At 46.0% G+C, this 24,928-nt stretch overlaps 2 protein-coding genes across 2 annotated transcripts in view; one reads left to right on the top strand and one right to left on the bottom strand.

The window, feature by feature from the left end:
* The first annotated feature begins 3,895 nt into the window (after nt 1-3,895).
* On the top strand, nt 3,896-10,107 carry RPS6 (ribosomal protein S6). Its single transcript, XM_035097101.3, has 6 exons — nt 3,896-3,927; nt 4,452-4,583; nt 6,707-6,917; nt 7,675-7,821; nt 8,968-9,125; nt 9,961-10,107. The coding sequence occupies exons 1-6, from the start codon at nt 3,922-3,924 to the stop codon at nt 10,054-10,056; spliced, it is 750 nt and encodes a 249-aa protein (XP_034952992.1). The 5' UTR covers nt 3,896-3,921; the 3' UTR covers nt 10,057-10,107.
* Nucleotides 10,108-10,375: 268 nt separating this feature from the next.
* DENND4C (DENN domain containing 4C) overlaps nt 10,376-24,928 on the bottom strand; it is an 84,967-nt gene continuing 70,414 nt past the window's right edge. The window contains exons 26-33 of the mRNA XM_035097102.3: nt 24,316-24,491; nt 23,073-23,252; nt 21,663-21,858; nt 20,621-20,866; nt 19,628-19,745; nt 16,913-17,066; nt 14,894-14,958; nt 10,376-14,496 (exon numbers count right to left, since the gene is read on the bottom strand). Of these exons, the coding sequence (XP_034952993.3) occupies nt 14,360-14,496; nt 14,894-14,958; nt 16,913-17,066; nt 19,628-19,745; nt 20,621-20,866; nt 21,663-21,858; nt 23,073-23,252; nt 24,316-24,491 (1,272 nt within the window). The 3' untranslated portion in view covers nt 10,376-14,359. The remainder of the gene's footprint in view (nt 14,497-14,893; nt 14,959-16,912; nt 17,067-19,627; nt 19,746-20,620; nt 20,867-21,662; nt 21,859-23,072; nt 23,253-24,315; nt 24,492-24,928) is intronic.

Raw genomic sequence — 24,928 nt, 5'->3', positions numbered from 1 at the left:
GGTGTTGCAGGTAGAAGTTGTTCCCTGGCTTACCTAGATATACCAAGGACTGACCTGCCAGGTGGCCTTTTTCATGCAACATGCGAGTTACTGAAAAAACTAATAGAAAGCAGTGACATTCAAGGAAGACAACTGCCTCTCTGAGGCTTTGTAAGGTAGGAATTAGACCCATCTACGGTAATTACCCCAAACTGTTGGTATCATACCTACATTTCTTTAATTATAAATAAGTACCAAGAAACTAAAGGAGACCATCTTGGCTTGAGAGCAGTACATGTGAAAAGGATCTAGGAATCTTGGTAGACCACAGACTTGACATGAGTCAGCAGTGTGATGCAGCAGCTAAAAAAGCCAATGCAATTCTGGGCTGCATCAATAGGAGTATAGCATCTAGATCAAGGGAAGTAATAGTACCACTGTATTCTGCTCTGGTCAGACCTCACCTGGAGTACTGTGTCCAGTTCTGGGCACCACAGTTCAAGAAGGATACTGACAAGCTGGAATGTGTCCAGAAGAGGGCAACCAAAATGGTCAAAGGCCTGGAAACGATGCCTTATGAGGAACGGCTTAGGAAGCTGGGTATGTTTAGCCTAGAGAAGAGAAGGTTAAGGGGTGATATGATAGCCATGTTCAAATATATAAAAGGATGTCATATGGAGGAGGGAGAAAGATTGTTTTCTGCTGCTCCAGAGAAGCGGACACGGAGCAATGGATTCAAACTTCAAGAAAGAAGATTCCACCTAAACATTAGGAAGAACTTCCTGACACTAAGAGCTGTTCGACAGTGGAACTTGCTGCCAAGGAGTGTGGTGGAGTCTCCTTCTTTGGAGGTCTTTAAGCAGAGGCTTGACAGGCATATGTCAGGACTGCTTTGATGGTGTTTCCTGCTTAGCAGGGGGTTGGACTGGATGGCCCTTGTGGTCTCTTCCAACTCTATGATTCTATGATCTTTCCTTCTGCATTGTCTTCCTTTTAATGTAGCATCGAGCTGCTGTTTTTTATCCTGTTCACAAACATGCTTGAAAGGGGATGAGGGCAAGAACCTAAACTGCTGCCCAATATTCTGAGCGACATAAACGAAGGGCACATCACGCAGCTTTGCATGCTTACGAACACTGAGTAGCTGGAACAGGAAGAGCAGAAGGGAAAATGACCTGTGCTACTCAAATACATCAATAGGATCTGGCTTCGGGAAAAGAAGGAGACATTCTTCTGAACAATCGTGACACGTTCTTGGCTGGGAACAGGGTCACGTTGCTTGTTCGACATGCAAAACTGAACAGAAGGGCACACTTCCTGTCGCCTGCAGTCTCAGGTTTCTTTTGTTTGATTAGCTGTAAAGCTAATCCGCAGAATGTAATTCTGGGGAAGAAGCTGTACGGGAGATGGAATGACATCAGTGCAGAGTCAGAGAGACGAGATCATTGTAAAGGAGACCGGAGACTTGTCGTAAGCAGTGTAGTGTGAACTCCCAGGCTTTGGCACGTCCAGTTCCACTCTGGATGTACTAACCCTTAGAACAGAGCCGTAGTGGGGGGGCAGGGGGGCCACAGTGCAGTTTGGCATAGCTGCCAAGTTTTCCCTTTTCTCGCGAGGAAGCCTATTCAGCATAAGGGAAAATCCCTTTTAAAAAAAGGGATAACTTGGCAGCTATGCAGTTTGGGGAGGCGCATTTCTTACGATGCACTGCCACGTGGTGAGCTGTTGCGTCCTCCTCTTAACCTGTGATGTGGGTGGCCCTGTGGTCTAAACCACTCAGCCTCTTGAGCTTGTTGATCAGAAGGTCAGTGGTTTGAATCCCCGCGATGGGGTGAGCTCCTGTTGCTCTGTCCCAGCTCCTGCCAACCTAGCAGTTCAAAAGCACGGAAGTACGGTAGATAAATATGTACCATTGTGCTGGGAAGGTAAACTGCGTTTCCATGTGCTCTGGTTTCCGTCACAGTGTCCCGTGGCGCCAGAAGCAGTTTAGTCCTGCTGGCCACATGACCTGGAAATAATAATAATTTTTTATTTATACCCCGCCCATCTGGCTGATTCGCCCCAGCCACCCTGGACGGCTCCCAATTGAATATTAACACATTACAGCATTAAATATTAAAAGCTTCCCTAAACAGGGCTGCCTTCAGGTGTCTTTTAAAATTAGGATAACTGCTTATTTCCTTGACATCTGATGGAAGGGCTGTGTGTGATGGAAAGCTGTGTGTGAACAAACAGCAGCTCCCTCGGCCTGAAAGCGAGATGAGTGCCGCAACCCCAGAGTCGCCCTTGACTGGACTTTACCGTCCAGGGGTCCTTTAACTTTTACCTTTCTCTTAACCTGGCTCGAGGTTGTCATCTGAACTCGACAGATGCTTAACTGTTAATCCATCTCAATCAGCCCACCATTTGAAAAATAAGACTTGAGAGCCATCTTGCCCAAAAATTGCAACTAGGCATCCTGTTACAGTGGCTGTAACATTGGTTTAAGAAGCCATTTGGTCCTAGTTTATATATCTCGAGTTTCTATCACTGATTCCAACCAACTCAGCAATGCTCCAAACACCTTCCCATGCATTGGTGCTGAAAAGCATTCTGCTAGCATTGCAATTGTTAAGAGCCAATTATGAGCCTCAAAAGCTCCTTTTAGGAACATAGGAAAAAGGTGCCTGCCTTATACAGAAGCAGACCATTGGCATCAATCTAGCTCAGCATTGTCAACATGACAACCGGCAGCAGCCCTCCGGGAGTATTTCCCAGCCTTATCAGGAGTTGCCAGCATTTGACCCTGGGACTTTTGAATGCAAACCACAGGCTCTGCCACTGGGCAAGGGAGATAAGCCAGCAGGAAAGTCCATTTCTGCAGGGTAAATTGACTTGAAAGCCTTTTCAAAACAGCATCTTTGAAATGTGCATTTCTTCGCCATCTCAAAAAGGGTTAGTGCTTATGCATAAAATCTTCTGATTTGTATAAATTCACCCAGGTATTTGATGGTTCAAAGAACACTTGTTCTTGACACCTATAAGAGTATGTAACTGTCCTCAAATGTTTTAGGTATTATTAATGTTTTTAGATGTTTATTTTCATATTGTTTTTCAACTTTTTTGTTTGCTGCCCCGGGCAAACAAAAGGGGTGGAAGAATGGAATAGAAATGTAATGAATATGATTTAATAGTTTCACTGTGTCATTTCTATCTAGCTGGTAGAATTTCTCACATCCTAGCAAAGTTACGGTAGATCATGTACCCAAAGCAAGAAAGCGGATACTCTGTTGATTAGGCACAGTTGGTGGTGCTGTGGTCTAAACCACAGAGCCTAGGGCTTGCTGATCAGAAGGTCGGCGGTTCGAATCCCTGCAATGGGGTGAGCTCCCATTGCTCGGTCCCTGCTCCTGCCAACCTAGCAGTTCGAAAGCACGTCAAAGTGCAAGTACATAAATAGGTACCACTCCAGCGGGAAGGTAAATGGCGTTTCCGTGTGATGCTCTGGTTCGCCAGAAGCAGCTTAGTCCTGCTGGCCACATGACCTGGGAAAACTGTCTGTGGAAAACCTTGGCTCCCTTGGCCAGTAAAACGAGATGTGCACCGCAACTCCAGAGTCATCCACGACTGGATCTATTGGTCAGGGGTCCTTTACCTTTATTTTCATCAGAGAAACGTTGGAGGGAATGCTGTGGTTCCCATCAATTCCCATTCAGAATAGGCAGCAGTCCCAAATTCCTCTATGTCTCCTTCGCTTCCTCTGGCTGAGAGAGTTTCATTCGCAAGACCCACTCTACCCTTTTCCTATCTCTATCGGCTCGCCCAGGAGCTCCCGCAGAGCCCAGAGGGGGCGGGCCCTTCTAAACTCTCGCGAGATGCCGCGCGGGAGCCTCTGTGACTTCCGGTCGAGCGGAAGCGCGTCCTCTTTCCCGTGGCGGACCCGAGGCGAGCTGTGCCGGCGCCATGAAGGTAGGTGTTGCGGGGCACAGAAGGGCCGCAAACCGCCTCCGCCCCCGGGAAATAGAGGCCCCGGCGGGTCGAGGGGCCCCGGCGGGAGGCGGCGGAGCAGGCGGCGGGCGAGGGAGCGCGGCCCCATCGGCGGATGGAGGCCGATGCGAGAAAGCGGCGGCGGCCCCGGCCTCCCTTTACCCGCTCAGGAGAGGAGCTCTCGCGCGGGATGTCATCTCGCGGGAATTCCGCAGCGCCTGTTAACCTTTCAGACCCCCACCCCGTGCGTCGTGGTTTCCAACCTTGGCCCTCCCACAGTTTTTGTGACTACAATTCCCATCATCCCTGACCCCTGGTCCTGTTAGCTAGGGATGATGGGAGTTTTAGTCCCAAAACAGCTGGAGGGCCGAGTTTGGCCATGCCTGGCTTAAAGGAAGCAGCGTTTCTAGTCCTCGTGGAGGACGATGGGGCTCAACGCAGCCCTGGGGAACTCCTTGAGCCCCTTTGCAGACCCCTGTGTGGCTTCTCTCCCCCCCCCCCCGCAGCTGAACATCTCCTTCCCAGCCACCGGCTGCCAGAAACTCATTGAAGTGGACGATGAGCGCAAGCTGCGCACATTCTATGAGAAGCGCATGACCACGGAAGTCTCCGCGGATGCTCTCGGCGAGGAGTGGAAGGTGAGGCTGGCTCCATGAGGCTTGTTGCATGTGGGCCATAGCTGTCAAGTTTTCCCTTTTCTCGCGAGGAAGCCTAATCAGCATAAGGGAATTTCCCTTTAAAAAGGGGAGAAGTTGACAGCTATGATGTGGGCAAAATGGGGCTGAGAAAACAGCAGCGGGGAGAAAATTTAGGGTCTATGTATGGCACGGTTGCCACTTTGGTTCTTGCCAAATGCCAGATTCTGGGTGCTGCTGTGCTCGGGGCCTGCCTGCAGGTCCCCCTGGCCTCTGTGAGAACAGAGTGCTGTCGAACCAGGTGGTTGGCCTGATCCAGGAAGGCTGCTCATGTTCTTGGACTTCTTCAAGGCAGCGTAGACAAAAGCTCTTGGCATTTCTAATCCAGGTGGTGGCTAAAGCCAATTGGTAAAGAAAGGGGCATTCAAAAGGGTCAGGGGGCTGGAATAATTCCCTTACCGAGAAAAGTCACCATGGTTGGAGCATTTCCTTTTGAGTGGGTGGGTGGTAAGGTTGCCACCTTTGTTTTGGCAAAATACAGGGCAGGGTGAGAGTTGGGAGGGTGATGTGTTTTGTTTTTTTTAAAAATCAGGTGCTGAAGTGACTTCAGATTAATCCATCGCAATCTATTGCAGCCGAACAGGGTGGGCCCTCTGGAATCTGTTGCACAAAGACATACACATGAATTTGTAGATCTGTTTGTGCTGGGCTACCCAGAGCTGAAATACACACCCTTTCAAACACATGCAGTTGGAGAGGATCCCTAATTTGGCAGAGAGAGAGGACCTGAAATACAGGATAGAACTATAAATGCAGGATGTAGTCTGTGTTATACAGGACAGGTGACAACCCTATTGTCTGGTGTCTTGTCCAGAGGCCCTCATGGATTCATATTGAATGTGAACTCGGGGAGTTACTGAGTTACACTTTGTAAAATAATTTCATTATTTGGGGATGAATTGTTCACAGGCTACCTGCAGATCTCAGAGATTGAACCTGGGAGTCTTTGAATGAATGCAAAACTTCTACCACCACTGAAGGCTTGGGCCTTATCCAAATGGATTTGGATGCATGGTTGTGACTGCATCTGTGTTTACCCATCAGTCTGAGAAAGAGTGAGCTCAGAGTTGCTGCTTACTTATTTGTGCTGCTTAGTGGTGCCATTGCTACTCCAGTCCACAGATCTCTGCATGCAGTAGCAAACTCTTTGCACACAGCTGCATGCAAAAACCTGCATTCTCACCTGTGTGTTGATGGTGAGTTGGCAGGGAATCTGGAAAATACATGAGTTAGCAAAGCGACGGTGGGTTGGAGTTCAGAACGCTGCCAGGGAAAGTGGCTTAGGCAGAGGTGTGATGTGATACTGCCTGAAATTTGTGAGTAAATGCACTTAATGAGTTTGTGACTTTGAGAGTAAATTCACTTCTGTTCAAGTGTGCTAATTTAATTGACTTCTGCAGAGCAGGGAATCCAACAGCACTTCTCCTTTATGCATAGCAATCTTAGTATTGAAGCATCTGTGGGGAGCATGTGTATTCCCATTTGCCCTAAAAGTTGGGAGGTTGCGTTAGTGGAATTGAATGTTAGTGGAAATCCATCAGATCAAAACAGCATTTGTTTTGATAGGCCCCATGTGTTTGTGGGCTTCATGTTCATGTATTAGAAATGGAATTTAGTGATCTGATTAAATGCCTGGGCAGGACATGATGCACTGGGAGATAGTCGCATGTGGGCACTTATAGGGAAGACATTCCATGTGAAAACAGAATGCGCGTCAGAAATAAAGTGAATTTGCTTTAAATCGCTGGACTTGGCATTTCCTCTACATTCAAGATAGATTCCACAATATTGCTAAGGAAACATGATCAGTAGGCATAATATGATACCGGTAGCATTGTAGAAGTTCTGGAACATGGTTAGAATATTGGTCAAGCCAGGCAATCCCAGCAGGTCTAGTTGTTAACGCTCAAAATGAAGAAAGGCAATGTTGTTTCTGCCAGTGCAATTCAGTTTATATGTAGCTGCATCTGTTACCTGTATACAGAGAAAAGAATGAGAAGTTGAACTTAGGCTCTTAAAGTGTTCCCCCTTGAGAGAAAGGTCTAAGCTCCTCCTCTTTGTTTCAGGGTTATGTTGTCCGCATCAGCGGTGGCAATGACAAGCAAGGCTTCCCCATGAAGCAGGGGGTCCTGACTCACGGACGTGTCCGCCTGCTTCTCAGCAAGGGCCACTCATGTTACCGCCCTAGAAGGACTGGAGAAAGGAAGCGCAAATCTGTTCGGGGTTGCATTGTTGATGCCAATTTAAGCGTCTTGAATTTGGTCATTGTAAAGAAAGGTAAGGGTTTCCACCCCCCTACATAGTAATGACCAGCAAATAGGGCTGTACATTGAAGGCTCAAAAACTCCTGCCCTACCAGCAGGAATTTACACAGGGGTTACATTCTGAGGCACTGTGTACATCGGTGAAATCACATATAATTGAAACCCGTTGAAAAAGCCTGCAAACGCCCCGTCCCACCCTTTTAGTGAAGTCTTTATGACGTTTCTGAGTCACTTCCAGATTCAGCGTGCCTAACTTTAAGGTTGCCACCAATAATACTTTTTCTGAAATTGCTCTTGGTAGCTGTTTAGCAGCTGTAATCTGCGCAGCAGTCTTTCTGAACAAGCGCCAGGAATAAATCTGAGCACCTGATTACTCTCTGAGCACAATTCATGGTGTCATAAGTGTTTTAGAACTATATTTGAATCTCTGATTACACTACTAGATGTTGGGGTTTTAGGAAATACTCAGCTTTTAGCGAATTAAGATGGCTGATCTCAGATCCTGGGTCTGAATGGAAATTTTTGATGTTGCTGCTACCAGTGAATTCAAGGAGAGAAACTAGGCAGTAGGAAATTCTATACATAGTATTGCCTGTTCTAGAGAGCAGAAGTTAATGAGGCCTGGGTGGCTCAAGTTTTCGCGTGCATTACCTTGAGATACTTGAATTCGAAAGGGATAGGAGGCCAGAGTCTCAGGTGTGTGGGGCAGGGAGCTTGGCTTCTGAGTCTAGCTCTTGCTAAGAATAAACTTTCTGGTCTGGCAACTTCAGGTGAGAAAGATATTCCTGGATTGACTGACACCACTGTGCCTCGCCGGCTTGGTCCCAAGAGGGCGAGCAGGATCCGAAAGCTGTTCAATCTCTCCAAAGAAGATGACGTCCGTCAGTACGTAGTGAGAAAGCCATTGAACAAGGAAGGTAAGAGAAATGAAGATAACGTTTTGGTTACCGTACTTTTCCATTTATAAGACACACCCCCTATTTTGGGAGACTTAGTTTTAAGAAAATGAGGGGAGATGGCCCAAAGTTGTTGAGCTTCTCCCCCCATGCAGCTGTGGGCAGGAACACTCCCTAGATCATTTCCCGCGTAGAGCAGCATCAGGGGAAGTTGCGCTCATGCCAACTGGCTGGCGGGCGCGCTGCTTCTCTCCCTTCTTCCACACTATTCATGTATTGGACAACCCCCGTTTTTTGACGTGATTTTTGAGTCAAAAAACTTCGTCTAATACATGGAAAAATACGGTATTTTTGTTGCGACAGGTCTACCAGGTAAAACTAGTGATTGGCTGTGAATTCAGGTGCTGTAGTGTCATTCCTGTTGGACATGGAATTTTCACAGAAATGTAACCAGGCAGGGTGGGGGGGGGGAATTGGAACTAGGTGGACATTTACCATTCTGCTTAACTTTCAGACTGTCCAGTCAAAAGACCATTTCAGCCACAGTGCTTTGATATTGGTATACGTCTGTTTACATTTATATGTGGACGTAGCTGCAGCTGGTGCACTTGGTGACTCCACCAGCTGCCCATTTAGAGCATATTAGAACGAATTCTACATGTGGCTCAACGTACACGTGTAGATCTACTCATTAGGGGGATGCTGGCCTGGTGCGGCCCGGTCAGGAGATGTCCTTTCTCCCTCCTTGGTAGTGTGGAGGAGCTCTATGTGCATACAGATCGCTGGCACATGCTTGTCAAATGTGTTTGTGAAGGGCGCAGTCTCACCCTTATGGTACACCCATCCCACATTGTTTTCTTTCAGTGTGTTGGGACATCTGAACACCGCTGCCTGCCGCCCCTTGGGTGGGATTAGTAAAATGGGATGTGCGTTGCCCAGTACATTTCCTGTGCCATAGGTGAAGCTATAGGTATTTTATCACAGTGCAGATGAAAATGTGTGTTCTTAAGGGCAGGTACAAACTGATCACAGCTTTTCCTTGCACATTACCAGTTGCATATATTCCAGTCTGAATAGGGCAGAATAAATGTTGAACCGCAATTGTAGATTCTTTGCTCTGGACTTGACAACAGCCGCCTTGTTAACTATGCTCATGTCTGTTCTTAGGCAAGAAGCCCAGGACCAAAGCACCCAAGATTCAGCGCTTGGTGACTCCCAGGGTCCTGCAACACAAGCGCAGGCGTATTGCTCTGAAGAAGCAGCGTACCCAAAAGAACAAGGACGAAGCTGCAGAGTATGCCAAGCTTCTGGCTAAAAGAATGAAGGTATACTTAGTTCTGTGCAGCTTCTGGCTTTTAACAACACATAGTTATCTGGATTCTGAGTACACCCCATCCTCAGGGCACATTCAACATTTATTTTTGATTACACCCATGAGCACAGTATGTTATACTGGCTGATTTAAACCGGGGTGAGGAACTTCTTTCAGCCCATGCATGGATTCCTTTCTGGACAGTCTTGCAGTGGCCACATCCCAGTGGTGGGCGGGGTCAGAGGTCAAGGTGGAATGATGATGATGCCTCCCTCCTGCTTACCTGGATGGGATGATAGAGGGTTTGTGTGTGCCTGTAAGAAACTACCGTAGCTTTCTTTTATGTGAGACGGGTGCCAGCCTACAGAAAGCAAGTTTCTTACAAATGCACGACCCCCCCCCCTTTTCCTTTCATCCAGGTAAGCAGGAGGCATCACGAAGGGTGAAAAGCAGGGCCAGTATTGGCTGGGGAAGGGAGTAACAGAGATGGAGGGGTATGAAGCGTCATTTATAGAACAGAATAGCCTTCAGGCCTTCGGATACCATGGTTAGTAATTGTGTGAGGGGCTCTTGTAAGGGATGAAGGCAGTTGCTTTTTGTGACTTCCTCCCCCCCATGAAGGAAGGCCCCTCCTCCACATGTTGAGGTTCCCTGATGTTGGAAAAGAGTTGCCCTCCAACTTGTGGAGCATGACAAATGACAAGGGATGGTGGGACTAGCATGTTTGTTTCCATGCCCCACGTGAGAATGCCTGGAAAGGACCCAGAATGCAGCTGTGTCTTTTTGTCACAGAAACACTGTTTTGTACTGATATGTGGTACCTTCTCCCCTCCCCCCTTTTTTTTAAGGAGGCAAAGGAAAAACGGCAAGAGCAAATAGCCAAGAGGCGTAGACTGTCTTCTCTGAGAGCCTCCACATCTAAATCCGAATCAAGCCAGAAGTAAATGAACTGTGTTCCTAAAAACATTAAATAAAACTTTTATGGTGAGATGGAACTGTTCACGCTGTTTTTTAAAAAGAGACAAATGTCCATTTAAAGTTTAAATGTGGTAACAGAATACTAACATTAATCAATGGGTGTGCAAAACAAATGGCTGTTTGAGGCATCTCTCTTTCCTCACTGGGCACTTGGTTTGTTCATCTTTCTCTCTTGTCTTGCCTTTCTTGTGGCAGAACTTTGGAACGAAAAGCCACTGGCCCTCTCCTGCTTTGCAGCCTTTGAAAAACATTGCTTAGGAACAAAAGACGTGCAAGAGACTAATATCAGACATTTGTACACTTTTATTTTTGATAAAACATTTAACAAGTGGTTTCTAAATCACCCAGGGTACCTATGCAAAAGAGTCAATAAGAAACAAACTTACTAACAAAATATTAAGATACCAGGTAGCTCAAAGCACAGTGAATTGATGACATTCAAATTCTGAAACCAGTACATTATTGTGTTAGTAATTGAAACCTTCCCATCTTTATTATGAAAATATAAAATTTGACCTCAAAGCAACTCATGCCACTTTTAATGTTAAAGACAAAACAATCCCTTTTTATACTTGTACTCTGCAGGATTCTAGGTGTTTTAAGGTCTGTTTGCCAACTCCCTAACATGCAGCACAGTGATTGATTGGCAGAATAGGATCAGAACTAGCAAACAACTCTCCTAGTTTAATGTAGGGAATGCCCTAAAGCACTATAAAAGTTAGGTGCAGCTGGTGGCCCTTTCATGCAGGGTTCTATTCCTGGCCCCTCTGTGCATTGGCAGAGCACGGATAAGGGCCCCCTTCTGCTGTCTTGCAGGCCCCACGTGTCTGCGATTACAAGCCAACTGGACACACCTACAATGGTCAAACGTAGGTTTCCAAACGTAGCTAAGTAATGTTTAGTTTCTATGCTGCCACAGGTTGTGGGAAAGCATGGTATTTTATTACATTTCAGAGGTTTTTACGCTGGGGGAAAAAAATAGAGCTTAAAAGTATCCAAAAGTTTTAAGTTGTAGGCTGGCTGGCTTTAATTCCCCAAACTAGGCGTAAGCTTTTAGTGTTTTAGAAACATCCCATACTAGTTTTAACAAAGAGAGGACCTAATTTTATACTGAGTACGTGGCATTTTACTTGGTTTGGTCAGTACAAATAACTAGCCCTATGAGTAATATCGGACGCGGGTGGCGCTGTGGTCTAAACCACTGAGCCTAGGGCTTGCTGACAGAAGGTCGGCAGTTCGAATCCCCGCGACAGGGTGAGCTCCTGTTGCTCAGTCCCAGCTCCTTCCCACCTAGCAGTTTGAAAGCACGTCAAAGTGCAAGTAGATAAATAGGTATCGCTCCAGCAGGAAGGTAAACTGCTCTGGTTCGCCAGAAGTGGCTTAGTCATGCTAGCCACATGACCCAGAAGTTGTCTGCAACTGGACCTAATGGTCACAGGGGTACCTTTATCTTTATGAGTAATATGCCTGAAGTCGTAAGTGTCCAACTATTTCCATAACCTAAATACTGTACATCATTTTTTTAAAAAAAAATAGGATGGGGAAAATGGATATAAAAACAACTAAACTTTGTGGTTATTCTGTTAGTTTCCGTTATTCTATAAAAGAGACTTTAACTAAACGGGGGTTTCATGATGTTTGCACTATAATTAATTTGCTACTATTAACTCCCAGTAATGATGTGTATAGTCGATAAGCTGCTGAGCCATTTACTTCCAAGACATTTGCCCCCTTAAAATTCAACCTCATGTTAAAGTTATGCATGGTTACTTCATAGAGCCAAACTGTACACATGGCACTAGCTTTCCTTGGGCAAACTTATTTGGGGTGTCAATTTCATTGAACTCTATGGGGCTTTTCAGTAAACTTGCATAAGATCAGCCAGTGAGTGATATAAATTCTGCAAAAGCCTTGCACTTCTGAAGATCCTTTCTACTACCTTATTGCTCAAGCTGCCACACATAGCGCTCTTTCCCTAAGCAACGATGTTATTGATCTTTACCTCTTTGTCAGCTGCTTTGATGGTTTTCTAAAGTGCACTTGCGATTAACATGTTATCGGAAGCCAAATTAATAGCTTGCATTAAAGAAATTAGCTTAGACATTAGCCCCAGTGAAATAAGATTTATAGATAACTGTACCACACAGCCCCAGAATTTAAAGACAGTTGGAAGGAAAAAGGTGACTTTTTTTTTTAAAGCACGGCAGCTTTGTTATGGGTCCAAAATACAGCATTAAATGCACTAAATTGAAGCTAGCATTAGTGTTACTTCAATGCTGGTTAGCTAGAGTAACATTAGCAGCTCGACCACATGGGAAGAGTCTGCTGCCTTCACTCCAACATCTGCTTTCAGGAAATTAGGTTTCTCACATTGCTGGAGTAGTAATGCAAGAACTCAAGTCTTTGGTGCTTATCCTCTGTTCTGCGTTAAAGCAGAAGTGCAGCGCCAACAGTTCAAACACAGAAAAAGGTTTTAAAATGTGACTTGCTTTTTGTTACAGCAAAAGAATTACTGCTAGCAAAAATTGCTGCTAGGGAATTTTTTCCTGCATAGTATAAATAGCGCAAATTGTTCCTGTTGATTTGCAGTAAGATGTAATTTAGAAACGGCAAAACTGAAATGGTAAGAAATAGCCTGCATAAACAAAACAAGAAAAGTTCCAAGTGCAATATTTCATACATAACATTAACATACCATAAAAGGTGTTTTGTAAGGGTTTTTATTTATAATAATCATTTGTAAATGAAAAAAATGCATTGTATTGGGGAAAGGGACAAAGGGGATAAAGCAGACATCCTACAAGCAACCTTAAGATACTAGTCCCCCGCAATTTCAGAAAAAAATAGTGGTGGCAGCAGGGAAGGAAAATTATAAGGGAGACTTATTTGCCTACTGTGCTCTTTCAAGAGACGGCTTTCACATTTAAAACATTCCCAGCAATATATTTTGAAATGTGGTTTAGTGTGAACACTAAGAGAGAGTCTAGTCTAAAGTGCCAAACTATTCTGACAAGTGCAAAGTTCTTGCTGTTACTGGAAGAGTCACAATCCTGCCATGCTCTGCTCTAGCTCAGCGCTAGCGCAGTATGAAAAATTACAAGGGGCAGAAATCAAGAATACGTGTGTACTTTTTAGTCATTATCCACAATCCCTCTTAATGGACTTGCTTCATAAAAAGTAGTTAATGGAGATGTTCAGATACCATGTCATCTTGATCTGAAGTGAGGAGAAGGATAGCCATCTCTGAACTGTCATTAAATGTTTCAGAAAACATTCATGCAACTGTCAAAAGAGCTGTGAATGCAAGCATTCCCCCCCCCCCAACAACAAACTGGTAGAGATATTTTAAAAAGTTAAGATTAAAAATTAGCCTTTACACTCCTGGTAAACATATATGTTCAAGTGTGTGAGTATAAATACATTTTAATATAGAAGTATTTAAATTGGACAGTGCAAAGAAAATGTCCCACAGGTTAAAAAGATGAGCGAGGAATGAGGCACCTGACAGCTTCAAGCTTTGCCCCCAAAATACATATTATATACTTTCTTTTACACAAATGCTATATGTGGTCAATTTTTCCCACCCATATATGTACCCTAGATTAATTTACTCCCACTTTCCTTTATAGAGAGGCCACTGCCTTTAAAACCACTCAGGGTAGAAACCCATCATTGTTAGGAGAACATTGTATGTACAGTTTGAGAATTATTTAAAGTAGTTATTCTATTTAAAAAAAAAAGATACTATGCTTTACAATAGCTACAAAGCTATATTCTTGCTACAGTCCAAGACAGTGATTGTTTTCCAAGAAGAAGATGGGCATTTAAACTAAAGCTACAGTTTGGTCTTTTGACCCAAGGGAAAAGAATTTCAATTCACAATTCAAAATGTACAAAATTACATATACATGCAGCAAGTAGAGATCTCTCTTTAAACTGATGGATCCATTCTTAAAGAAATCAGTGTGCTCTTGGGCTAGAAGACAAATAAAACATTTCAATTTTTAAAAAGTAAGACGCCAATTAAAACGCCAGTCTCTGTTGTCATTCTAAATGTGCACAGGAAGGTTAAACTGCCAATTCAAATGCCAGTGACTTTGCACTAGCATATTTGCACTTAATTCTTGGGGCTGGTATGGACATCGGACTGTCACACAGAAGAGAGTGCTGCATGTATTCCTGAATTGGACGCAACAGCTATAGCTGAATCCAAATCAACACATTCACCATTTTGTCCCTTTGCTCTTTGCGGCATTGTCTTTGCGGAGTTTATATGACAGGCGCCCCAAAGTATTTCCTGCACCACTCAACGCTGACACTGGGTGGGCCGTCAATCTTCTGCATCTTTTCAAGCACCTCGGCTGGAAGGGTTTTATAAGCAGCTCTGTACTCGTTGTCAAAGGCCTCTGCAAAGAACGAAAGCAGAGCTTCAGTCAAGGGAGACAGAAAAGTTGTACTGACCTTTTCCTAAATCTTTCAACTCTCTGCAAAACATCTCTTTCCATGCAGCACAAAGCCACTCACAGTGGAAATGGACGGAGATTCTCTTGGATAAAGATAGAACGCCTGGGCCTTTTTGAGTTGCTGGTCTTCAAACACACAAACAATATGGAGTTCTGCACAAGTCAAATCTTGTTTTTAAGGGCGCCAAATATATAGCAATTATTACAAGTTAGAAGAAGAAACAATATGAAAGATGATTAGCTGATAATTAAAAAAGAAATGTATTTGAAGAGTTAGTTTCTGGTTACAAGAATGCTGAACACCATAAAACACACATACACACATTCTTACGTATCTTACCTATGTCAATATTCTCTCTCCCAAGTGAGACCAGGGACAGGAAAAGAATTTCTCTGTAAAAGCTCCTGTAAAATGCATGTTTAGAAATTAGACAAGTTCAGCCTTCCCTTTAGCCTATCCAACCACATGCTGCCTTGTAAGTTACACTACCTTACCGTGTTTCTCACATTATAAAACATCCCTACAAAATAAGGCATGGCAGGATTTTTCTGAGGTGGCAAAATATAAGGCATACCTCGAAAATAAGCCATACCGCAGGTCTGTGGCAAAGAGGAGGAAAAGGAAGGGGGCTGCTCGGAACCAGATGCTGCTGCTGTGTTAACCCCCGGGACCCGGCTGCAGCCTTTGCGCGCGGCGCGCGAAGCCCCGGGACCCGGCTGCAGCCTTTGCGCGCGGCGCGCGAAGCCCCGGGACCCGGCTGCAGCCTTTGCGCGCGCCGCGTGAAGCCCCGGGACCCGGATGCAGCCTTTGCGCGCGCCGCGCGAAGCCCCGCTTGCAGACAGGCAGGCGCACGAACAAACGAACGAACGAGGGAGGTGAGGAAATGGCCAGGAGAGGTTTCCCTCTCACCCCTGTCGTGAGAGGGCGGCAAGCGGCTACCGTATAGAATTTAATTTTATGTATGGCTTTTTCGTTCCTAGAAGGAGGCTCTGGTGGGGTTTTTATGCATCAGCAGGTGCCAAAATAGCTTGGGGTCAGACTACGCACAAATTCAGACTTGCCCATAGGAAAGATCAACAAATGGGGTTTTAAAAGAATTCCCAGCTGCATTAAGGTAGGTTTAATGATGATGATGATGATGATGATGATGATGATGATGTGTAGGAACTGTAGGAGTACATTGGCAATGGGTACTAAGAGATAGCTTGCTAATTCCTAAATCTCCAATAGGTTGCATTGGTTTCCCATTGGGCACCCAGATCTATTCCACTAATTACTCATACTGCACTACCCATGTACTGTAATAAAAATAAGACATCCCTTGAAAATAAGCCATGGTGTGTTTTTTTGAGGAAAAAATAAATATAAGCCATGTCTTATAATATGAGAAACACGGTACATGGAACTAGATTTCTCACAGGTGAAAAATGTCACTGTGAGTGCGTTTTTTAGGTCAAGTAGTCACACGTTTTCCTGAGGGAAAAATGGTTTACCGTTCATTAACGCAGCCCCATCTGCATTGTCTTAAGAGCTCCAATACTTGTCAGCTGCTTTCTGGGTAATGCAAATCACAAGGAAGGTGTTCTTGAAAGGCTCTAGAACAGGGGTCAGCAAACTTTCTCAGGAGGGGGCCGGTCAACTGTCCCTCAGACCTTGTGGGAGGCCGGACCCACCCTCTCCCAAAAGCGCACCCCCCGCCTCATCTTCAGTAGCGGCATCGGTGTCTGCCTTGGCCAGGGGTCCGTGGGGCGCAGAGCCCAAGCTGTCCACCGCTGCCACATCCTCCTGCTCAGCTCTTGGCCAAACGCGGCCGTCTCAGCGGGAAGGAGGGGGTGTCGCCCAGAGGCACCCGCAGCTTCGGATTGGCTGCAGGATCTTCCTGCAGCCAATCCGAAGCCGTGTCAGTATTGCGGAAGTCAGTCCCCGCACGGCGAGGACGCCGCGCCGGTTTAGCCCGGGGACTGACCGAGCGGGCGGAGGGATCCGCAAGGTTCGCAGGCCGGATTAATGAGTCCGCATCCGGCCCCCAGGCCGTAGTTTGCCGACCCCTGCTCTAGATGTCAGTGTGACCTTTCATTATATAGTTTCCTCTTTGCAAGCGCAAAACAGTAAAATTTTACACTAAACTTCCATATAGATATTTCTTATACTTACTTAGGCATCCATATTTGCCGTCTCTGCGGCGATCTTTGTCTCCAGTGATTCCCATGGAAGCAACTCATGCCCCTTAATGCAGGGTAACTTCCCCCACAGATAGCTCAATGCTCCTATGCACAGTGCTAAGTATGCAAGGAACTTTGAAAACCACCACTACTTTTTCGCCCCATATTTTTGTGGTCAGTGGCATTTCCCTTTTACCTTTGTCGTTTCCTATCTTGCTTAGTTTTCTGCACGAGGAGATTGATGGGTTTCACGACATCGTTGTTCTGAATACTCAGTTTGATGTTCTCAGCTAAAGTGATTGTTGCTTGTTGCTCTTCTGAAACTGCAGAAGGTTTCTTTTCTGTAGAATCTAGAGGAGGAGGGGGAATCAACAAATTATGACTAAGAAAGGTGAGAAGCCATCACTCAATGTAAGTAAAGAAAAGTACAAGCAACAAGAGAGTAAAGGCAGAGGTAGAGGAAAGGAAGAGGCTAGAAAGGGGAAGACAGGAGAAAGAAAAGATGAGGGAATGAAGGAAGAAATACAGGGCAAAGGAGGAGAGAGGAAGACGTCTTGGCAACTGGAGGAGGAATGGAGAAGTAGCTTTCAGGCTAGAGTTTTCAGCTGCATGTAGAAGATCCCTGGTAGGAAATAAAGTGGTTCCTCCGGTTGCGGTTGGGATCCATTCCGGAGCTCTGGTCGGATCCCAAAGTTTCTGCAACTAGAGGGACTGCTTCTGTGCATGCGTGCACAGTGAAACCCGGAAAAATACTTCTGGGTTTGCCGCGTATGTAACCCGAAGGCTACGTAACCGGAGGTGAAAGTAAGTACAGTGGTACCTCTACTTACGAATTTAATGCGTTCCGAACACACATTTGTAAGTCGAAAAAAATTGTAAGTCGAATCCCATAGGAATGCATTGGGAGAAAAACCCTATCTAAAAATTCGTAAGTAGAAAAAATCCTATCTAAACCGCATCCAAGATGGCTGACGGAGCTCCGTTCGTAAGTAGAGTTATTCGTAAGTAGAGTTATTCATAAGTAGAGGTACCACTGTATAGGTACCATTGTATTCCCGATCTGAAACCCTAGAGAAAAGCTCTCCAAACTTTTCATGCTGGTGACACACTTTTTAGACATGCATCATTTCGCGGCACAGTAATTCAGTTTTACTAGCAAACCGGAGGTTAAACTAACCCCTTATAAGAGCGTTTGTGTGACACACCTGCACACTGCAGCCAGCACACCAAGGTGCCGCACGACACATGGTTTGGAAAGCTCTGCCCTGGAGAGCCATCACCAACCGTGTGCTGGCAATATTGAACTACATGGACCAAGGATCTGATTCAGGATGAGACAGCTTCGAAGCTAAGCCTGGCAACATGCTGGCATATCAAGGTTATGTGGCGGAATGTTGGGAGATGATGCACAAGTGCCATTCTCAATTAGGGAGCATTTTCAAATTTTTACACCACTTTGCCTTTTTTGCATTCTGCCCCAATAACAGCTCCCAGGGGTTGGTCCCGACTGTTGTGGTTCTATAGCTGGAGAAATGGAAGATGCTGTTTCAGTGATGCCACACCATGACTTAAGGTCCTACAGTTTCAACTCCAAATCTTTTACCCAAACGGGTTTGGGCCCTAAATCTTTTTGATTTTCAAACACTGGCAACAGAGTTGAAGAGGTCTTCCAGCCTAATACCTAAAGTTTACAACTGCCACCTCCTGAACAACCAACCTGTTTGCCGTAAAGAATGGCAAAACATTCTTTATCAAAAACACAGTACGTGAGCATTGGAGGAGAGTTTGTCCTCGACACTAAATGTCTACCGCAGAAGTTCTAAAACTTTTTGGGTTCATGGCTGCCTTGACTGACTACATTCTTTCTGCGGCACCCCTGTGGGGCCCAGGAGCCCAGTTACGTCACCCCTTGTCTGCAGAGCCAGCAGCCTCACCCAGGGACGTAGCCAGGATCAAAATTAGGGGGGGCAAGGGGAGGGGCCACAGTGGGGCAAGGAAAGCCATGATCGGCAGGGGCGAGGGGGCGCCAGGATCAGCCCGAAATCGGGCTGCTCCGACCCCCTCCTCCCCCTCCGCGATCGCCGGGGCGAGTGGAGGGAAAGCTGGCTTTCCCTCCACCCGCCCCACAGCCAGCCGGCTAGAAGGGACGTCTCCCTTCTCCCTTGCTGGCTGTGGGGCGGGTGGAGGGAAAGACAGCCAAACGCTTTGCGCGGCTCTGGGGCTTTCCCTCCACCCGCCCCACAGCCAGCCAGGGAGAAGGGAGGCGGCGGCGGGCAGTGGGGCAGGCTGGCCACCAGCGGCCCTGTTTCTAGGGGGGGCTCCTGCCCCCCCTGCCTACGCCCATGGCCTCACCCTTTTTTGAACACCCTCCCTTGTGGAGTGTTCCCCCAGCCTCCTCTCCCCTCTTTTTGGGAGTTCTCCAGGCAGCTGCTGCTGCCGTCCCTGGTCTCTGAGCCGCCCCCACCCCCACCCCAAAAAGAGGTGCCTTCCAGAGGCCCCATTCGCCTGTGGAGCTTATAGCCAGGGCTGCTGCAATAACAGCTGTGCCAGCCTTTGGGAGGCAGAGATGAGAAAAGGCATCAGAGGAAGGAAGGGAAGGAATGAGGGACAGAGGCCAGCGTTGCCCGCTGCACCCCTGACCATCCTTCAAGGCACCCCCCCCCCAGGGTGCCATGGCACATGGGTTGAAAACCACTGGCCTATTACATTAGTAGATTGTACTAGCAACTAGCCACCAAGCAGCTGGATCCAAGCTTTTCATCCACCAAGGCTGCGGGTGCTTGGTCTGAGTGCTGACCCATCAAGGAACATGGGCAGTCATTTTGGGAAAGATGGGCAAATAGGGTGCCCGTCGAACGCAGGTGAGGAGTCTTATTCTCAAAACACGTTTTGAAATGCACACTTTACTCACTGAAGTTTCTCCAAGATAGGTACAGAGGTTCCCCAGGCTCTTGGTGAAGATTGATATTGTCCCACAGAAGTTGGATATACACTAGCTTGCTGTCTTGAGACAAATTTGACAGAGGAAGCTAGAAGAGAGGAAACAAGGCTTTCTTATCACTTTGCCCCAGACTGAGCCAGCAGTTTTGCAACGGCGGGTGCACAATGCTAATTTCACCCAGTGCTGGCGGAGTCCTCTAGCAAGGAACACTTGTCTAGAACACATGGCCTCCTCCCATTTAAACAAAGCCCATTTCAGAAACAGGAAAGGATTTGCATCCTATCCACAATATTGATCTGTTTACGGAGCTGGTTTTGAAAAACCCATCGGCTTATGAACATTTACCAAAAGAACACAGCGTCCCCACAGAAACCAGTCGCCATCTCAAGTAATTGCATTTCTAAACTCTAATGCCTTATTCATGTAATCCATAGCTGAAGCTGATTTTCTAAACCATCAGTTCCACATCTTCTAAACACATTCCCAAGCAAATCACAATCTTCTCTCCAACAAACCCATGCTATTTCCTAAATGATCAAGCCGTTTTTTAACTCTTATTATTCTCTCCAAAGTTCAGCACTTTAAATCCCAGTGATTTATTTTACTGAAGGATTTAACTGTCGAAAACCAATGGGAGATGTGCCTAACTTTGAGTTGCACTTTAACTATGTATCCCCCCCCCCTATATTTTGAAATAGAACAATTGCTTTTTAGGGGTTTCCCTTTCTATCGACAGCAGGCACTAAAATGCACCCCCACCAACATACTTTGAACACCCGCAATAGATGACTAGCTTCTATTCAATATTGTCAGCATTTGTGTCTGTCACCAAGGGAAATGGAGACAGGATACCAATGCAAAACAAGCCAGCAGGGTTTCCCTCTTTTAAGGTTTGCAAGGACAAAACACAACAAGCATTGCCAGATGCACCTGCCATGTTGGAAGTACCTGTGCAGAACTCACCTGCACGCCTTCATTGCAGTGCTCTGATGTCAGAATGAGTCCTGGCAAGTTGCTTGGGAGGTCCAGGCGTCGGAAATACCACACCAGGTTCCAGAAAATGATGGGGTGTTGATTGATGAACGTGGAGGTGTGAATCACTTGTTCTCCCTCATTCTCCAACAAAGATTCCAGCTCTTTCCTTAGCACCAGAGGGCTCAAATATGGGACGGAGACAGGTAAAGGATTGGCCCTTTTTGCTAAGGGGTCCTGAAAAACATTCAACAATCATTCATTCGCAAACGATGCTGGGTGGCTTCTCTCGCCAAGGAAACGCCTTGAGGTGTTCCTGAGCCACATTACCCTTCAGAGCACAAAATAATGCAGCCTCCCTCAATGCAACCAAGATGATCGAGGGTCTGGAAACGAAGACTTAGGAAGAAGAGAAGATGGAGCTAGGGGTGTTTAGCCTGGAAAAGAGGAGACTGAGAAGAGATATGAGAACCATTTTCAAATATCTCAAGGGCTGTCACATGGAAGATGGAGCAAGCTTGTTGTCTCCTGCTCTGGAGGGTAGGACTCGAACCCATGGCTTCAAGTTACAAGAAAGGAGATTCTGACTAAAGAGCTGTTCGACAGTGAAATGGTCTCCCTTGCGAGGTGGTGGACTCTCCTTCCTTGGAGGTTTTAAGCAGAGGTCGGATGGCCGTCTGTCATAGATGCTTTAGCTGAGATTCCTGCATTGCAGGGGGTTGGACTAGATGGCCCTTAGGGGTCCCTTCCAACTCGATGATTCCATTATTGAACCATCCTGACTGGGGCTGAAGGGAGTTGTAATCCAAAACAGCTGAAGGGCACCAGGCTGGGGAAATTTGCAGAAATGCAAACTTGAGTCTAAAACAACACACTGCCACAGTTCCACAGCTTTCTTTATAACGAAAGTCACAGTTGCTGAAACGCATCACCCTTAGAACATTTGGAATGTTTGCATTGCAACAGGGATTAGAACAAACTACGCAAGGAAAATAAAGTTTCGCTTAACAAGCAATTATTGCCGGCGACTTACCGCAGCCTCTTGCAAGCTGTTGGGAAGGCTGACGGTTGAGATGCCATGAGCCGGCCTTTGCAAGAGATCAATATTTTGCAGCGGACCACCAACGCTATGGCTCCGAGTCAGAGAACCTCCTCGTTGCGAAGCGTTGCTTGTAGCGGAGGACCTTGGGGGTTGGAGGTCCCTGTCCCCTCCTCCTGCAGCGCCAGCGCTTAAAACGAAAGGGTGGAATTCAACGTCACGCTACGGTGGAAGTTTCCCAGGTGCATGCGCCCCCTCTCCTCTCCCTGTGTTCTCCCCCAACCCAATTTGGGGGAGGGCACATGATGGGAAGAAGAGGGGGATAAGCCCCATGGTGTAGGCAGAAGTCCTCCAGCCAGCAGGGCCTGTTAGGCGAATCCCACCCTCAGCACTGCGTCATTGTTAGGTTGTTTTTTTTCTCCTGGGGAGGGAGACACTTCTTTGTACTTCTGCAAACCCTGGGATCGCCACGAGCATGCTGATCCCTCCCCTCTCGTCTCTCGGTTACCCAGTTTGGGCTACAAGCTGAGTTTGCTATTAGAGGGAAGGATTTCTATCAGACTTCAAAGCACAGAGCACTTCGATACCTCTTCCACCTGCAGGAGTGTCCAAGTGGAAGATTATTTTCCCACCCAGCCTCCGAGAAACCCCTCTTGGAAAGGGATGCGGGATGGCACAGAGGGGAACCACGGAAAACCTTCCTTAGCAGAGGCGTTTGGGGGAAACTCAGGAAGGCTACTGGAAGGAAGAGGGAGGGCAAAGTCACCTTCTGCCCAGCCCTTTTTCCTGGAACTAAACCTTTTGTTTACTGCCACTGCAAATTCGTGACGGGCATTTGGAATCATCTCATTTTACAGTAAATGAAGCCAGCCGAGTGCCTCACACTGATATAATAATAATATTATAATAATTTATTACTTATAATCCGTCCATCTGGCCAGGCCTCCCTAGCCACTCTGGGCGGCTTCCAACAGGGTATTAAAAACACAATAAAACGCCAAACATTGAAAGCTTCCCTAAACAGGGCTGCCTTCAGGTGTCTTCTAAAAGTCAGGTGGTTGTTTATTTCCCTGATGGGAGGGCGTTCCACAGGGCGGGCGCCACCACCGGGAAGGCCCTCTGCCTGGTTCCCTTCAACCTCACTTCTCGCAGGGAGTGAACCAGCAGAAGACCCTTGGAGCTGGACCTCAGTGTCCAAGCTGAACAGTGTCCTTCAGGTCTACTTGCCTTGGTCTCTGCACTTAACAAACATGGATCTCTTGAGTGCCACCAGATTGTCCACTATATTTGAATACACACTGTTCTCCCAAACAATTTTTGAAACAAAGCTTATGTCTGTTTTTCAAGAGGCCGAATGAATTCCCCCAGAAACTAAGAACTCCCCCGCCTCTCTCCTTTCTGTACCTTTGCTTCGCTGCGGTGCTGTTTTCTTCATCGATGGTCTGGTTCATATCTGAAGATTCGGCAAAACTGATCAGATCAGTAGCTGGGCTTGAAACAGCCTTTGGCTCCAGAGAATCCGTGGTTAATGGAATGTTGCTGCTGTGCAAACTATCGCCAGAGGTACTCGGTTTCAAAAGCAAGCTAGTAAGGAAACGGGAGCAAAAAACCAAGGCGGATGAAAAAGGTTGGAATGCAAAATGTCCTAATGTTGAGGTACATTAACTATAGTCAGAATTCACGATTGGCTTCAGCCATTAACTGTTAGACTCTATAAATTGATACAGACATTTCATGTTAGTTGTAAATAAAAATAAAATAAATAAGTGAGAGTCACTCACCAATTCATTATTGTGTAACACATTCTTAGGCAATAAAATTGTTTTAAAGGAAAGAAAAAACCTGCACACACTTATTTTACTGTGCAAAAAGAAAATAGAAAGAGAAGCCAGAAATATAGCCAAAGGACGGTTCAGGTGTCAAAGGAAGTGGAGGAATGTCCTTTATACCAAACGCTACCATTTTAATTTGCCGCAAGCTGCATCACATTCATCCTGTGCTTTACCAGCTGCACTGGCTCCCGGTGGAGTACAGGATCAGGTTTAAGGTGCTGGTTTTGACCTTTAAAGCCCTATGTGGCTTGGGACCCTCGTACCTACGGGACCGCCTCTCCTGGTATGCCCCGCGGAGGACCTTAAGGTCCACAAACAACAATATTCTGGAGATCCCGAGTCATAAGATGGCTAGATTGGCCTCTACTAGAGCCAGGGCCTTTTCAGTACTGGCCCTAACCTGGTGGAACGCTCTTTCACAGGAGACCAGGGCCCTGCGGGATTTGTCATCTTTCCGCAGGGCCTGCAAGACAGAGCTGTTCCACCTGGCCTTTGGGTTGGACTTAGTCTGACCCCTGTGTTTTTCCTCCCTCATGGCTTGGATTTATGGACTACTCAAAATGAGGCTGCATTTTAAATTTTAATACTGTATTTTAATCTGTATTTTAATTAATTGCTTATGTTTTATTGTAATTTTATTGATGTGAGCCGCCCTGAGCCCGGTTTTGACTGGGGAGGGTGGGGTATAAATACAATTTTATTATTATTATTATTATTATTATTATTATTATTATTATTATTATTATATGATGGAACTGGAACTATCTACGCAGCACTTAAAGACCAAGGATTCACACAGCAGCAAATGAACCAACCTTGTAAGACCACGCAGGTCTTTAAATTCCACATTAAGAAGAGGTAAGAAAGTGCTTTTGCAAAATGGGCATGTAGTATTCAGATTAGAGTCATCCGCAGTCCATCCCGCCATGATTTCTTCGTCGTAAACTAGAGCTCCACATACACGACACTGGGAACAACTTGACATTAAGACCTAACAAAACAACAAAAACAACTAATTAAAACTTATGGGTTTTGCGTTTCAGAGGCTGTACGTGTGAACAGAACAGACGGCATTTGCATAATGGGACTTCTGAAGCAGATTCTGAGATTACAAGGTTGGCTTACAGGGAGAACAAGAGGAAGTGGAATCCCGTTATGAAAGTGGGAATCTGCAAATATTTTGAACTCAGAGCTCTTGGGGTTTTTTTTTAAGTTCCTTCAAAGCTTCCCCTAATTAACACAGCTCAGTAGATCAATAATCCTTATTCTTGTAACATATTTTGTTAACTGTTATTGCACAAGGGGTATGCAATTGCCTCAACCATGGTCCTTTGAGCATTGTGTGTGGATGGACAATATACAGGCTGTGTCTGAAAAGGCAATGAATTCAGTTTAGGCTGAATCTGAAGAACAAAATATATTCAAGTC

The sequence above is a fragment of the Zootoca vivipara genome, chromosome 15 (assembly GCF_965207765.1).
Source record: "Zootoca vivipara chromosome 15, rZooViv2.hap1.1, whole genome shotgun sequence".
Lineage (NCBI taxonomy): Eukaryota > Metazoa > Chordata > Lepidosauria > Squamata > Lacertidae > Zootoca > Zootoca vivipara.
The sequence above is the reverse complement of the archived record's forward strand: the minus strand, read 5'-3'. Positions and strand labels throughout refer to the sequence as shown.